General features: G+C 41.3%; 1 protein-coding gene across 1 annotated transcript in view; it reads left to right on the forward strand.

Annotated features, from left to right (window-relative positions):
* The first annotated feature begins 4340 nt into the window (after nt 1-4340).
* The window catches only part of LOC138385711 (transmembrane protein 45A-like), a 33736-nt gene continuing 21452 nt past the window's right edge, over nt 4341-16624 (forward strand). The window contains exons 1-2 of the mRNA XM_069471960.1: nt 4341-4482; nt 4797-5419. Of these exons, the coding sequence (XP_069328061.1) occupies nt 4341-4482; nt 4797-5419 (765 nt within the window). The remainder of the gene's footprint in view (nt 4483-4796; nt 5420-16624) is intronic.

Consider the following 16624-nt stretch of genomic DNA (forward strand, 5'->3'; position numbering starts at 1 on the left):
TTTGTTTGTTTTTAAACTGAGTTATGTGGGATCTGTATTAATTGGATGAAGGAGGGAAGGGTTCCAGGCAGCAGAAAAACTGTAAAGAGCTAGGGAGGCATGTTAGAGAGCTTGGCATGTTAGGGGAACTTCAAGGGTCTCCATTTGGTTTGGTCATAGCAGAGTCCTATTGGGCAGCAGAAGCAGATGAGATGAGGATCACTGGAGGAGAGGAGACTCTCACAGTAGCCTATAGTGGTCAGAGCATACTTTTGGAAGGAGAGTGTCTGTGGGATTCAAAACAATTTATTATAGGAGCCCTGGAAAGTTTCACTTGGAGGAGAGCGAATCTTGATGGCATTCTGGCTTGACTAAGCTTGTTATGCATGGCTTCTGTGAGTGCAGGAGGATGGTGGGGGAGATCGCATTCTGAATCCTCCATTTGGAAGATAGCATGATCCTGGGAAAGTGACATGAAATCTTCTAACCAGTGCCCTCATTTATAAAGGTGGTTCTAAGAATACCTACTTTCCCAGGGTTGATATGAGAATTAGATTACATAATGTGTTGATAGATGAAAGACTCTAACATAGTCAGTACTAAACAGATATTAGTTTCTCTTTCTTTCCCATCTATCTTTTTTCTAACTTTCTCTTTTGCTTATTTCAATCCTTCCCCCATCTCTTTTTCTTTCATGAGCTCTTTATTAGGTAAGTAATATATGTCAGGCATCCTGAAAGATCTCGCTTGTCCAATGTGGTAGCCACCAACCACTTGTGGCCATTGAATGCTTGAAACGTGGCTAGTACTAACTGAGGTGTGTTATGAGTGTAAGATACACATAGAAGTTGGGGTAGTTAACACTCTGCCTTGTTCCCATACCATTCCAGGGCATGATATAGGAGGTTAGAGGCTTTTTGAGTCTGTGGAGGCTTTTCTTATAAAGAGCCAGTCTTTGATGGGTTTCTGAGGTGGTCTTCACTTGCTGACTGGTGAGCTCTCCTCCCTTCCTGCAATATCTTGTAAATGATGAAGTCTTGCTTTGAAATTCCTAGTCTGTGGTCTTATTTTCCACAGCACTTTGGAGATATTGACTCAGTACCAAAAGGAAAAAAAAAAAAAAGGAACATAAACTGTTTCATTAATAATTTTTTGCCATTGAGCACATGTTTAAATAATATTTTGGTATATTTGGTTAAATAAGATATATTATTAAGCTTACTCCATTTTCTTCTTACTCTCAAAACTGTGACTACTAAACATTTAAGATGGCTTATGCAATTTAAAAAAACATTTAAAAACAACAAATATAAAATTACTCATTATAATACATATCATGAAGACAGATTTCTATGCAGACAACAAGAAGGCCTAATTAGATCAGCTGGCCAAGGAAGGCCTCTCTGAAGAAGAGACATTTGTGCTGAGCCCTGAGGAAGGCTCTTCCTACACAGAGTTTCTAGCCAAAGGTGGGGACAGAGCATTCCAGGCAGAGGAAACAGCCTGTCGGTGAATATTTAATGAGTCTCCCCAAAACAAAGTCTGTTGGAAAGCTGTGGGGAAAACTGTGGGTCTGACAGACCCAAGAAGGGTCCCTAACTTCGTGGAGGTTGTGGTGTAGGGAGACAGGCAGGACCTGTGGGTGCAGGGATGTGACAAGTGCTGGATCCAGAAGTACCTTCCTCCTTTCTTCTTCCTGTCTCAGAAACATTATTGACCACAGCCTTGACCATGCAGGTCCCCAGGGCAGATCTGTTGTTCCTTCATGGTGGGTAGTGAGTAACACTCACATTTGTCCCTTTATTCCCTGTTCCCACCACCCTGCTCTGACTCACACTCATCATCTCAGAAATGAGCACCTGCAATAGCCTTTTAACTAGTTTCCTTGCCCCCAGCCTCTTTCTCCCTTTCATATATTCTGTGCATGGCTGCCAAATTGATCTTTCTGAAATACCATTTAGCCCATGTAACTTCCTTGCTCCAAGGCTTTTACTAGCACCTGCTGCTTGCAGAGGAGCACTCTGCTGGGAGCTGTTGCACCTCTCTCACTTTTCACGCTCACCTTTTCCTTCTACAGGTAATGAGACAGTTCTCAGAGGAGCACGACCTACAGCCAACCTCTTTCGCTGAGACCCTCTAAAGCCTCCCCTCCAGCCATCTCCCTGTATCTCTACTCCTTTCCTGCATCACCCTCTGGGCCGGGCATGCTTGAGTTCTCATTGCTCTTCAAACACTGAGGGCGCTGTCTCCCAGGGAAGGGTGAGAGCACATTAGCAGGAGCATAGGTTCTGGAGTCAGTCTGACCCCAACTTCAAATCCCAGCTCTGCCATTAAACTAGCCATGGGAACCTTTTCCATAAGTTATTTACCTTTTCTAAGCTTTAGTTTCCTAATCAGTTAATACCAGGAGGCTAGTAGTAATTTGTACCCCTGGGAGTTGGGTAGATAAGATGAGCCATTGTATATAAAGCATTTCATAAGTGCTTAGTGCACAAATCATAAGTGCTATGGACTAGACAGAAAGGGAGAGACAGGGAGAGGTCTGTAAGCTTTCTAATAGTCTAACTCTGCATTTACCTGGACAATGATTGAGAAATATTATAAGCATGTCTGGATCATCTAGATGAGCATCTTTTTTTTTTTATTTCAGCATATTATGGGAGTACAAAAGTTTACATTATGTATATTGCCCTTGCCCCCTCTCCCTCCTTAATCAGAGCTTCAAGTGTGTCCATCTCCTAGACAGTGCGCATTGCACTCATTATATGTGTATACACCCATCCCCTCCCCCCACACACATCTGTGACACCTGATTAATGTTATTCCTAAATGTGCTCTTAGGTGATGATCAGTGAAACCAATTTGATGGTGAGTACATGTGGTGCTTATTTTTCCATTCTTGGGATACTTCACTTAGTAGAATGGGTTCCAGCTCTATCCAGGAAAATATAAGAGGTGCTAAATCATCATTGTTTCTTATAGCTCAGTAGAACTCCATGGTATACATATACAACATTTCATTAATACACTCATGTATTGATGGGCACTTGGGTTGTTTCTACATCTTTGCAATTGTGAATTGTGCTGCTATAAACATTCGAGTGCAGATGTCTTTTTTATAGAATGTCTTTTGTTCTTTTGGGTAGATGCCCAATAATGGGATTGCCGGATCAAATGGTAGGTCTACTTGTATCTGTTTAAGTTTAGATGAGTATCTTATATCAAGGTTCAACCAATGATCTCAGGGCTGGAGTTTCCATTTGTATTTAGGATCATGATGGTGGCCAGTAGCATTGCTTTATTAATAATTATCAAGGGTTAATAAATAAACAGGATGGTCTTAATATGCCAAACAACCTTTCAGTGGATTTTAGTTTGAACAGAGAATTTAATCAATTTGGGTCACACAACAATATACATATTTCGGACAAACAGAAAATACACTGTAACCTTCAGTGCCATAGTCATGCTGTGAAAGGCAATTTATTTTAGCAAAAATCATCTTCTACTGATATTATATTTGATTTGCATTAGTTTATTTGATTTGTGTTGGTTTGTAGTTTTGCTTATAATTAATTTGTACATTTGTTTCTTTTTTATAGTTGTCTAAGTAAATATTTTTACTGTTTAAGAAAGTTTATAACAGAAGCAATTTAAGTCAACATACTGGCTCTGAAAGAATTCTTTTTTCCTCTTTAAAAGTTCTGCATGTTGCTCGAATTTGGGAAATATTGCTTATCTCATGCTTGTTTTCATAGGGCTATTAGCTAGTCTCACGTTTAGCATAAGTCATCTTGTTAAGGAGTGACCCCCCACTCAGTGTATTTAGAGTCTAAAACTTGTGCCTAGAGACCAACACCCTGGAACATTCAAAGAAAAAGAGTATTCATGAAAGGGTATTTGGGGGCCTCCTCCCCTCCCTGACATCATCTCAAACGACAGAACAGAGGCAGTTGCCTCCTTCTGTATCTTTTACTGGTGCCTTGTAAGGTCTGGTGAGTGGAGACTCTTAGGCCATCCCTACACATTACCAAAACAACTCTTTGGAAAGATTAAAAGCAAACCAAACATCATCGGCAGCAGGCTTCTCCAACTTTAGGGTGCTTAGGAGTTACCTGGGGATCTTTTAAAATACAGATTCTGAGATCTAACCCTCCCAGGTGACGCTGCTGACCCGGACACCGTACGCTGAGTAACCTGTGTCTAAACAACTCACTGTTTTGTCTTTATGCCACAATCCTTTCTCTTGATTTTTCCTTGGATAATGCATAGAAAGCTCTCAGTACAGTGTTTGATACAAAGTCCGGATTTGGTAATTGTTCATTGTTCTTGTTAGGGTTCTTACTGTTAGTTTTTGGGGCATGGATAAGGGTGGAAATGACAAGAAAGAAGACGAGGCTTTGGAGATGGACAGGCCTAAGTTTGGACCCAGCTTTGCCGATTATAAGCTATTTGACCTGGGCAAGGCTTTTAAACTTTCTAAGTCTCTGGATCCTTTCAAATGTAAAATGAGGAGAAAAACACTCCTCATGGAATTGAGAGCATTCTAGACAGCTCTTAGAGAACTGGGTGCTCAATAAATGTCATTTTTCCTCCCTTGTCCCTTTTGGATGTAGAGTTAGGGTTGAATCTTGGTTCCATCACAACACTATCGCAAGTCTCATTATAATCCCTGTGAAATGCAGCTCTTTATTATTATATTTGAAATGGGGATAATAATTATGAGGATGAAATTAATTGGTGCATGTAAAATGTCTTGGCACATACTAGGAACCAGGTCATTATGGGCCCTGTCTCCCCTCCCTCCCTTCTCTTAGTGGTGCAGTTGGCAAGGCCAGCCACGCTCAGACACCAGCTGCGAGAAGGGGCCCAGAGCTCTCAGTTCCAGTTGACTAGAATCACCTGGAGGGCTTACCAGAGACACAGAAATATTCCCAGGCCTCACACCCAGAGATCCCGATTTGACAGGTCTGGGGAGCAGACAGCACAGTTGTATTTCATGCTTCCCCAGAAGTTTCACATAGGCAGCCGGGCTGAGAATGGCTGGTCTAGAGACAGCAAAGGCTTGATCACTACCAGATGGCTCTTAGCGTTCCTCACGTCCGCATGGCACACCACACCTTTTCCACCCCCAGCTCCAGCCTTTCTGATCATTTCCTCTCACACCCTGCTCTGTTCTGTACACTCCAGCACGAGGAGACGTGCGACTCTGACTGGATTGCTACCCTTCTCTGGGCATGTTGCAGTGAGCACCTCCGGGCCCGTCACAGCAGGGCGGGGCGGGGAGGCGAAGCTCAGCGCAGCTCCACTCCCTCCCTTCACGCCCTGGACACAGGACTCCTTTGGGTCCCGCCTGGGGAAGAATAAGACACCTCTCTGGGGACCTTTGTGGCATTTGAACCAAAGACAATCTGTGACATTAGGCAATGCCTACTATGTGGCAAGAACTTTATTTGTATTATGTCTGCTTTCTTTGCCTCTATAAGGTAGTTTTATTATTAATAATGCCATCTTTCCCATTTTTAGAAGAAACTGAGGCAAAGTGAAATAAAATGCCCCAGGTGAAACCCATAATGGTCTTTGTATTTGAGTTGTCTGATTCTAGAATCTGGGCTCTTAACAATCCCCTGGGAGGAATCTAAAAATGATGCCCGGCCCAGGCATACTAATTGCAGCAGGATCTGGAGGGGTCAGGCCCAGACACTGGTAGTTGTTATGGGGTCTTGGAGGGAATCTGATGTGCAGCCAGGCTTGAGAACTGGACGGCGCTATGCTCTTCTGTCTCCCACGCTGACTCGGAACCCGAGAGTCTATAGAGGCTTGGTTTGTTCCTGTTCCCCTCTTCCCCACTATCTGTTTGCAATTTTTAGATTTCATATTTTTATGATTGTCAGAGGTCCTGCTTCTGAGTGGTATTCCTAAGGGGGTTGTGGTAAGCTGAATAATGGCCCTAAAGGATGTCCATGCCCTAATTTCCGGAAACCGAGAATATGTTACCTTATGTGGTCAAAAGGATTTTGCAGGCATGATTACGTTCTGGGTTTGGGGACATGGAGATTGACCTGGATTGTTCAGAGAGGCCCAGGGTAATCCCAAGGGTCCTCATAAGAGCGAGGCAGGAAGATCAGACTTGGGAGAATGGGGCTTGGAGCCAGAGGGAGAGACTTGGAGATGCTGTGCTGCTGGGTCTGGAGCCCAGGACACAAGAAGCTTCTAGAAGCTGGAAAAGACAATGACAGGGATCATCCCCTGTATCCCCTAGAAGGAGCTGGCCCTGCCAACACCTCTATTTCACCTCAGTGAGACCCATTTCATACTTCTGACCTCCAGAACTGTAAGACAATAAGTTTGAGTTGTAATTAGTGGTAATTTGTTAGACCAGCAATAGGAAACTAAACCAGGGGTATTTGGTATTGTAGAAAATATACTGGTCTCCAGTACAGAGAGCTGGGTTTCTGTTCTGCCCTCTGTCACTTACTGGCTGGGACTGTTCTAGCAAGTCACCAAATGTCTCTAAGCTCAGCTACCTCTTCTGGGAATTAAAGCCAATACAACCAGCTGTCCTGGAGGGCAACACGTGGCCAGTGACTCACCTCACAGATGCACTTGCTGCCACAGCCTCGATCCTTCTGCTCAGCTCAGCTCAGCACTTTCAAGGTGGAACCACTGTCCTGCTCCCTCAAGCTGAGCCCGAGCTCTCTTCCATGTTGTGCTGGGTCATTTTGTCACTAGATGAAATTATCTTGTTTGTTTACTTATCATAGGCACTTGCCAGAATCAGGAGTCACAATTTCCTAGGTTGAGTCTATTTTTTAAAAAATTCATTAAAAATAAACAATGAAACATAAAATTCCTGACACCAAGAGACTGAGGGACCAAAGCTATTCTGCCAACTTTTCTTCTTCTACCCCAGTCAGAATTGCATGATGTTCAACTATCACCACACTGGTGTCAGACTCTCTTATGTGATTTATTTATTTTTCACAAGCTGGATTTGAACATGATCCTCACCTTCCCCCAACCAACCCCACTTATATTTGAGTGTGGGCACAGAGCATTATGTCAAAAGGGGGAGGTGTTTAGATTTTTATGATTGTACCTAGGGAAAATATAATTGGCTGCGATGACATCCATTCATAAGTGATCTCATGTCTGCATATTTAATGCCAGGTCCCTTTATCCTTCGTAGGAATATTAAATAGGAAACTTGAATGAACTTTGTGTGAAAGGTTTTTCATGGGAATTGTGCAAACATTATTTTTTACCAAATGGTGCTTTGTTTGTTTTATTAGTTGCTATAATATGTGCTTGATCTTTCTTTAAAAAGTGCAAATAATTTTGCCTGGACTCACTTTGATACAATAGTTAATAGCTGAATTTGTTATAGTTTTCTTTTTCTTAAGAGAAAAGAAAAAAATGTTTTGATGTCAAGGGAATTTGACCAAGGATCTCCTAGACCAATATTTCTTAATTGGGGAAGGGAGTGTGGCTGTGCCCCACAGGGGACATTTATCAATATCTGTAGATATTTTCTGTCGTCACAGCTGGGGAAAGGTACTGCCAGCATCTAGTGGATAGAAGCCAGGGATGCTGTGAAGCATGCTAGAATTCTTGTTTGTGGTCTGTTTCTTACTCTAAAAGATAAATTCCATGAGACCAGGCAATTGTCTGTCTCATGTCCCTGGTGGCTAGGACTATACCTGGCACATCATAGTTGTTTAGCCGATATTTATTGAAAGCATGGATGGATTGATGGAGGAAAGAGGGAATGAATGAACAAGCAGACAGGCAATAGCACTAGTTACTTCCATGCATATCTCTTAGAGGCATTTATTCTAAGGAAAACTGAATTTCCCCTCAACAAAGCCAGAAATTTGCCAAGAGCCTCTCCCAGGGCATGCCAACCTTCCTTAGGCTAAAAATGACCCCCTTTCTCTGATGTCTCCCACTGTCCCTTCTGAGGCCAGGTGAGGGCCTGTGGTTAATTATGCTGGGCTTTGCCAGCACTAGATGTGAGCTGGACTGATAATAGTGGGAAAAAAACAGAGGCCCAAACTTTGGCCCCACACCGGAGTCTGCCGGGAGGCAAAAGGGCCTAGATCAAATCGTATTTATGTGTGTTTTGGCAGCTGGTGTGGGCGGGGTGAGGAGGAAGTGGGGAACCAGAATAATTTTTTAAAGGATAATCAGGTTAGAATGAATTTCATGGTGCAGCCCCATGGGGAAAAGACATCCTCTGTTGAGCAACAAGAAACTGAGGGGTGGGGAGAATTGGGTGCTTGTGTATTTTGTACAACTGTGAGCTTCAGGAACTCAGAGATTTATTAGCTCCAGCTGGCAAGTCATGTCCTTCTTATTCTTGGCTCTCTGGGCTCCCATTTATTGCCCCCTGTCTTCCACCTGTCTTTATACATGGACATCCAAACCAAGACAAAGTTTGGAATGTGATCTAGGAGTGGCTTTCCTTCTCAAGGTGGTGCCTGTGCTCTTGTAGGCAATTTGCTTAGAATCCCAAGTCCTCCCTGCCGCCCTTCTGAGAATTGGTTGTAGTGGGCAGAAGAGAGAAGGAAAGAGCAGGATGACAGGAAGGTGAGTGAGGAAGAGGCAATGAAAGTGAGGCCATGAGAACAGGGATACAGGGTGTTGTCTGTGAATAGCCCAGGGATAACCAAGGGTTCATCCAGGTGTCATTGTCACAGAGCTCTTTTGAACAGCCACTCTCCCTTAGCAGTTGTGATGCCAACAGATGTGTCAGCGTTGTTGATTCGGGTGTGGTCACTGCATTTTCGTTGTATATTGCTTAGTAAGCTAGTCTGGGCCACTGGGTGCCTGTGAGTCTGCCCTGAACCAGGGTGAAGTAGCTTTCTCTTCTGGATTGGGAGTGGGTAGAGCAATACTGGGTTTGGGAGTCATGTCTTAATGGAAGCAGTTTTTCAAGACTGATGAAAGTTCTGCATCTTTACTGGGTCCTACAAGGGATTCAGGTTGGCTATAAGGCAAGGTTAACAGAAAGTGAAATTTGTTTGTCACCAGAATGGGTTATTGAGGCACTTGGTGGAATTTCTCTTTCTGGATGTCTTCAAACAGAAACTAGATTCTTGTGTTAAAGGATGGCTTAATGGCCTGATGCACATGTCTGTCACATCCCTTCTTTGCTCAAAAACATCCAGTTGCAAACATCGAGTTGCTTCTTATTGTCCATAGAATAAAATGTAAAGTTCTTAACCTGGCATTCAAGGTCATTTATTATCTTGGCTCTAAACCACCTTCCAGGTATTTTTTTTTTTTTTAGAGAAATTAAACCAAAACCAATGAAAAGCAAGAAAGTAGGAATAGAGAATGCCCTCAACTTGATAATAACTACACACAACCTGCAGCTAACATCATACTTTAATGGTGAGAACCTAGGTGCCTTCCTCTTAAGACTGGGAATAAGGCAAGGATGCCCCCGTCATCATTCCTGTTCAACATCACACTGCATGTCTTAGCTAATGCAGAAAGTCAAGAAAAGAAAAGAAAAAATATACAGACTGGGAAGGAAGAAATAAAACTGTCTTTGTTCACAGATTACATAATTAATTATGTAGGAAATCCCAAAGAATCAACAACAACAACAGAAAACCCCTCCTGGAACTAATAAACGATAATAACAAAGCTGCAAGGTACAAGATGAATATATAAAAGTCAACTGCTTTTCCATGTACTAATGATGAACAACTGGAGTTTGAAATTAAAAACACAACCTTATTGATATTAGCACCAAAAAAAAAAAAATAAATAAAAGTAATTCTTCATTATAAATCTAACAAAATAGTACAAAATCTACATGAGGAAAACTATAAATCTCTTATGCAAGAAATCTACCATCTAAATAAATGGAGAACTATTGAATGTTTATACATAGGAACAATCAACATTGTTAAGATGTCAGTTCTTCCCAGGAAAGCTGGCGATGTAATTCAGTCCAAGTCTGAAGGCCTGAGAACTGGGAGCCCTGCTGGGATAAGCCTTACAGTCCAAAGGCCCAAGAACATGGAAGAGCTTTAAATTCTGAGGGCAGGAGAAATTGGATGTCCCAGCTCAAGAAGAAAGAGCAAATTTGCCCTTTCTCCCCTTTTTTGTTCTATCTGGACTCTCAATGGATTAAATGATGCCCACCAATCCAATCTTCTTTACTTAGTCTACCAATTCAAATGCCAATCTCGTCTGGAAATGCCCTCACAGACACACCCAGAAATAATGTTTTGCTTGCTATCTGCGTATCCCTTAACCTAGTCAAGCCAATGCATAAAATTAACCATCACATTCTCATGCAAAAAAATTAATCTAGATATAGGCCTCACATCTTGTATAAAAATTAACTCAAAATGGATATAGACTTAAATGTAAGACACAAAACTATCAAACTTCTAGAAGATAACAGAAGAAAATCTAGGCAACCTTGGCTATGGCAGGCAAAGAGTTTTAAAATACGGTACCAAGAGCATAATTCATGAAAGAATAAATGTATAAGTTAGACTTCATTAAAATTTAAAGCTTCTTTTCTTCAAAAGATAACTTTAAGGGAATGAAAAGACAAACCACAGACTGGGGGAAATATTTGCAAAACCTAAATCTGATAAAACACTTTTATCTAAAAAATTAATATGTACAGAACTCTTAAAACTCAATAAGAAAACTACTGAATTAAAAAGTAAACAAAAGATCTGAACAGACACCTTACCAAAGAATGTATACAGAAGATGAATAAGCATATAAAAGGATGTTCAACTTCATATGTCATCAGGGAATTGCAAATTAAAAAAATAATGAGATAACAGTATACGCCAATTAGCAATGCCAAAGTTAAAATACTGACAGTGCAAAATACTGGTGAGGATGTGGAGCACCAAGAACTCTCATTCATTGCTGGTGGGAATGTAACATGATACAGCTAGTTTGGAAGACAGTGTGGCAGTGTCTTACAAAGGTGAACATAGTATTACCCTACGATTCAGAATTGTGCTCCTGGATATTTACTCAAATGAACTGAGAACTTATGTCCACTAAAAGTCTGTACAGGAATATTAATAGCAGCTTTATTCATAATTCCAAAACATGGAAGCAACCAAGATGTCTTTCAATAGGTGACTAGATTAAGAAACCCTGTGGTACATCAATACGGTGGAATATTATTCAGTGATAAAAAGAAATGAGCTCTCAAGTTACAAAAAGACATGGATGAAACTTAAAAGCATATTGCTAAGTGACAGGAGTCAGTGTGCAAAAGCTACATACTGTATGATTCCAACTACATAACATTTTGGAAGAGGCAAAACTATTGAGATAGTAAAAAGATGAGTGGTTGCCAGGAGCTCAGGGGAGGGAGGAGGGGTAGATGGAACACTGATTTTGATGGCATATTCTGTATGATATAGTGTAATTATGGATAAATGACATTATGCATTTGTTAAAACCCACAGAACTATTAAACACTAAAGTTAACTCTGATATAAATTATGATCTTTAGTTAATAATCTATGAATATAGGCCGGGCGCGGTGGCTCACGCCTGTAATCCTAGCACTCTGGGAGGCCGAGGCGGGTGGATTGCTCGAGGTCAGGAGTTCGAGACCAGCCTGAGCAAGAGCGAGACCCCGTCTCTACTAAAAATAGAAAGAAATTATATGGACAACTAAAATATATATATACAAAAAATTAGCCGGGCATGGTGGCGCATGCCTGTAGTCCCAGCTACTCGGGAGGCTGAGGCAGGAGGATCGCTTGAGCCCAGGAGTTTGAGGTTGCTGTGAGCTAGGCTGAAGCCACGGCACTCACTCTAGCCCGGGCAACAGAGTGAGACTCTGTCTCAAAAAAAAAAAAAAAAAAAAAAAAAAAAAAATCTATGAATATAAATATTGGTTCATCAATTAAAACAAATGTACCATACTAATGCAAGATATTAATAATTGGGACACTGTGCGGGGTGGACAGAGATGACACATGGAACTCTGAAATTTATGCTCAATTTTCTGTTAATTTAAAACTACTCTCAAAAATAAAGTCTATTGCTTTTTAAAAATAGTGAAAAGCACAAAAATAATATTGTATTCAAACTATGCTGAGCTGATATTTTGTATCATTTGCTTCAAGTTTTTCTTTCTTTTAAATGAAAGAGAATATTACAGTCTAAGTATCCCTTGACATCCCTCACTTCTGTTCCCCCTCATCTTCTGCAGAAAACTACTATTGTTAGTGTTTATCCTTGAAGTGTCTCTTTTATACTTTTATATCGAAGTATGTGCATGAGCAATGAATAGTATTATTTTTTAGGTATTTAAAAACAGTACATAAATTGCATCAAAGTTTATCAGCACTTTGCAATGTGCATTTTTGACTCAACCTAATGCTTAAAAAATCTATCCATGTTGTGAAATATAGATCTACCTCTTTTATTTAAAAAAAATCTCTTAATTGTAGTGTCATGTTCTGCTGTATGTATGTTACATTGTGTTATTTACTCATATCTCTATTAGTAGATGTTCAGATTATTTCCAATTTTATGCTACTACAGCCAATGTAGAAATGAACTTTTTTTTTTTTTAACATGTACTAGAGGATGTATGTAAGAGTTTTTCTGGGGTACATAGTACAAACTGAATTCCTGGATTATGGAGTAAATGCACTTTCAACTATCCTAGCTACTGCCAAATTCTTGGCAAAGTAGCAATGCCAATTTAAACTTGTAGGAATGTATGAATGTTCCTGTTTCCTTATACCTGACCAACACTTGATATAATAGATCTTTTTAATTTTTCCAATCAAACAGGTGAAAAATATCTGTTTTTACTTAGTTTTTTTATTTCTAGTGAATTGAGCATCTTTTCATATAATTATTGATCATTAGGGTTTTGTCTTGTGTTGAATTGTGTATTCTTATTCTTTTCCAATAGAGGGAACAATTTTGCTCTTCCTTTTTCCTTTTTCTTTATTTTTCTTTTTATTTAAATAGATTTAGGAGGTACAAGTGGTTTTTTGTGCCATGGCTGAATTGCATAGTGGAGAAGTATGTGCTTTTAATATGCCTGTCACCTGAATAGTGTACATTGTACCCAATAGGTAATTTTTCATCCTGCACCCCCAACCTCCTCCTCTGAGTCTCCGGTGTCCACTAAATCACTCTGTATGACCACGCATACCCATTGCGTAGCTCCCACTTCTAAGTGAGAACATGTGGTAATTGGTTTTGTGTTCCTGGGTTACTTCACTTAGAATAATGGCCTCCAATTCTATCCTTGTTGCTGCAAAAGACATTATTTCATTCTTTTTGATGGCTTAGTAGTAGTCCATGGTATATGTATACCACATTGCCTTTATCCACTCCTCAGTGGGTGGGCACTTATGCTGGTTCCATATCTTTGCAATTGTGAATTCTGCTATGATAAGCATATGGGTGGAGGTGTCTTTTTATAAAATGACTTCTTTTCCTTTGGGTAGATTTCCAGTAGTGGGATTGCTGGATCAAATAGTAGATATGCTTTTAGTTCTTTGAGATGTCTACATACTGTTTCCCATAGAGGTTGTAATAATTTACATTCCCACCAACAGTGTATAAGTGTTCCTTTCTCTCTGCATCCAGGCCAGCATCTATTGTTATTTGACTTTTTTATAATGGCTATTCTGAAAGGGGTAAGGTGATATCTCATGGTGGTTTTAATTTGCTTTCCCCTAATGATTAGTGAGGTTCATCATTTTTTTCATGTTTGTTGGCCATTTGTTTCTCTTCATTTGAAAAATCTCTGTTCATTTCTTTTCCCACTTTATGATGGGATTATTTATTTTTTCCTTGTTGATTTGTTTCAGTTCCTTTTAGATTCTGTATATTAGGCCTTTGTCAAATGTATAGCTTGTGAATATTTCCTACCATTCTGCAGGTTGTCTATTTACTCTGTTGATTATTTCTTTTGCTGTGCGGAAGCTTTTTAGTGTAATTAAGCCCCATTTATTTATTTTTGTTTTTGTTGTATTTGCTTTTGGGTTCTTAGTCATAAATTCTTTTCCTAGGCCAATGTCAAGGATAGTTTTTTCTATATTTTCTTCTAATATTTTTATAGTTTCAGGTCTTACATTTAAGTCTTTAATTCATCTTGAGTTAATTTTTGTATATAGTGAGAGATAGGGATCCAGTTTCATTCTTCTGCATGAGGCTATGCAATTCTCTCACCACCATTTATTGAATAGAGTGTCCTTTCCCCAGCGTATGCTTTTGCCTGTTTAGGTATTTGGTCTTATCTCTGGGTTCTCTATTCTATTCTATTGGTGTGTGTGTCTACTTTTATACCAGGACCATGCTTCTTTAGTTACTATCGCCTGGTAGTATAATTTGAAGTCAGGCAATGTGATGCCTCGAGATTTGTTCTTTTTGCTTAGGATTCTATTCATGCTCTTTTTTGGTTCCATATGAATTTTTTTTTTTTCTAATTCTGTGCAAAATGACATTGGTATTTTGGTAGGAATTATATTGAATCTGTAGATTACTTTGGGCAGGGTGGGCATTTTAACAACATTGATTCTTCCAATCCATGAACATGGAATGCTTTACATTTGTTTGTGTCATCTACAATTTCTTTAATCAGTGTTTTCTAGTTCTCCTTGTAGAGATCTTTCAACCCCTCGGTTAAGTATATTCCAAGGTATTTCTTTTTTTTCTTTCCTTTTCTTTTTGCAGCTATTGTAAATAGGATTAAGTTCTCGATTTGATTCTTAGCTTGGTTTTTTTAAAAAAAATTATCTTTTTACTGCATTTTTCATTCATATCCTTAATTTTTGTTTTTTGTTTGTCTTGGTTTTCAACCAAGCTTGATCCCATTGAACTTACTTGTGATCCATATTTTGAATTCCGTATCTGACAATTCAAAATGTCAAATCTGACATTTCCTTTTGGTTGAAGTCTATAGCTAAAGAGTTAGAGTGAGCCTTTGGGGGTGTCGAGAGAGCCTGATTTTTCATATTGCTAGAGATCTTATGCTGATTCCTTATCATCTGAAACCTCTTCCCTCAGCTCAAAACAGATAGTGTTGTGGTTCACCTGTTCTCTGTTGGGAACTCTGCTGGTTAGTGTAGAGGGGGATAGATAGGTACACTGCCTTTCAGCTTGTGTAGGTAGGTGCCCACTGTGGTGTTGCTGGTGATTTCGGTCATTTGGACCTCAGACCCCTGGGAAGGTGTTCAGGTGCCAGCGGTGGTGGACTGTGTTAGGTAGTCCCCAGATCCCAGGCCCCTGGATTGCCTTGTGTCCTGGAGGGGACCAGATGGAAACCAAGCTGGAAAACTTGCCCTCAAGCTTCCCTGAGATCAGGGGCTGGCTGTGGTAGTGATGGGTGGGGTGACTTCCTGCTCTGGAAGGATGTTTAGGCAGGAGAAGGGTGTATACACTGTGAGCCTACAACAGGAGGGCCCCTCATGATGAAATTAGAGGCAGGCAGCTGTGGGATGCACACAATGTTCACACTTCCCTCTGTCAGCCATGATAGTGGTCTCTATCCTTCAGAGGCACAGAAGTGTCTATATTCCCAGCACCCACCCTGACCCAGCTGCAGCAGAGGTGGTGGGGACAGCTCAATCCACTGTGTGCAAAGCTACCAGACTCAGACTAGCTGTGGGCTGTAGCTGAAATGTTCATGCAGGGGAGGTGTGGTGGTGGCAGGCACTTGCCTCCAGGTATAGGGTAGGCTCCTTCTAAAAGAGACAGGCAGCTTGGAGAGAGGACTGCTAGCCCTGACCTCCCCCAGGGGAGCTGGTAGGTTTAGTCCTTGGGGAATGCCAAAGTGCTTGCTGTGGCTTTTTGGAGGGAAGGGAGTGCACCTCAAGCTCTGTGGGTATGATAGGTGCTCTGTTAGAGGCAGGGCAGCTCCTCCTAAGTCCCCTGGCTTAATTGTCCCCTGTGGAACCCTAGCAGAACTTGGGTGGGGAAGGGGAGGAAGGGGAGGTGTTCCAAAATAGTTGGGGACTTGTACCCTGGTCCCCTTTCTCCTAAGGAGCCCTCTTGCATATCATACTCTCCTCTGAGCTGGAAGTGGCCCACCCTGAATGCCCAAGCTTCAGGATGCCCACAGTTCTCCTGGGACCCACTGGTCCTCCAAGACTGTGGTGGTCTGAGTGGGTGCTGAGGAGCATTGGCTGTGGATCCAGTAATATAGAGACTCAGGGGCTGAGATTCCCATTTTGGGACAGCTGCAGAAACACTTTCTATCCACGAAGGAATGGAAATGAGCCACAGCCTCTGTGCAGGAGCTGGGCACAGTGATCAGAGTACTAGTGGGAGTGTACCCCCATGCAAGCCTAGATCTGGCCATCCTGCATCATGCCTGCACCAATAGTTTGTAGCCTGGGAGTAGAGGTGGCTATGTCTGTAGCATTGGGTGGTGTGAGGAAGGGAGGTCCCTGTCCCCAGGTTCCTTCCTGGGATGCCCAGCTTTAAACTCCCAAAATGGCATCTTAGGCCTGTGACTGGAGAGGGTGGAGCCTCTTCCAGGCAAACAGCATGCAGGAAAGATGCTGAGTGGAGTGTCATCAGCTCGCATCTCAGTCTCACTGCAGCTTGTAGCAGGGTGGTGGGAATTGTCCCAGGAATAGGTAGGAGAGCTTGAGCTCCCCTGTTCCTCTTC

The sequence above is a fragment of the Eulemur rufifrons genome, chromosome 7 (genome assembly GCF_041146395.1).
Source record: "Eulemur rufifrons isolate Redbay chromosome 7, OSU_ERuf_1, whole genome shotgun sequence".
Lineage (NCBI taxonomy): Eukaryota > Metazoa > Chordata > Mammalia > Primates > Lemuridae > Eulemur > Eulemur rufifrons.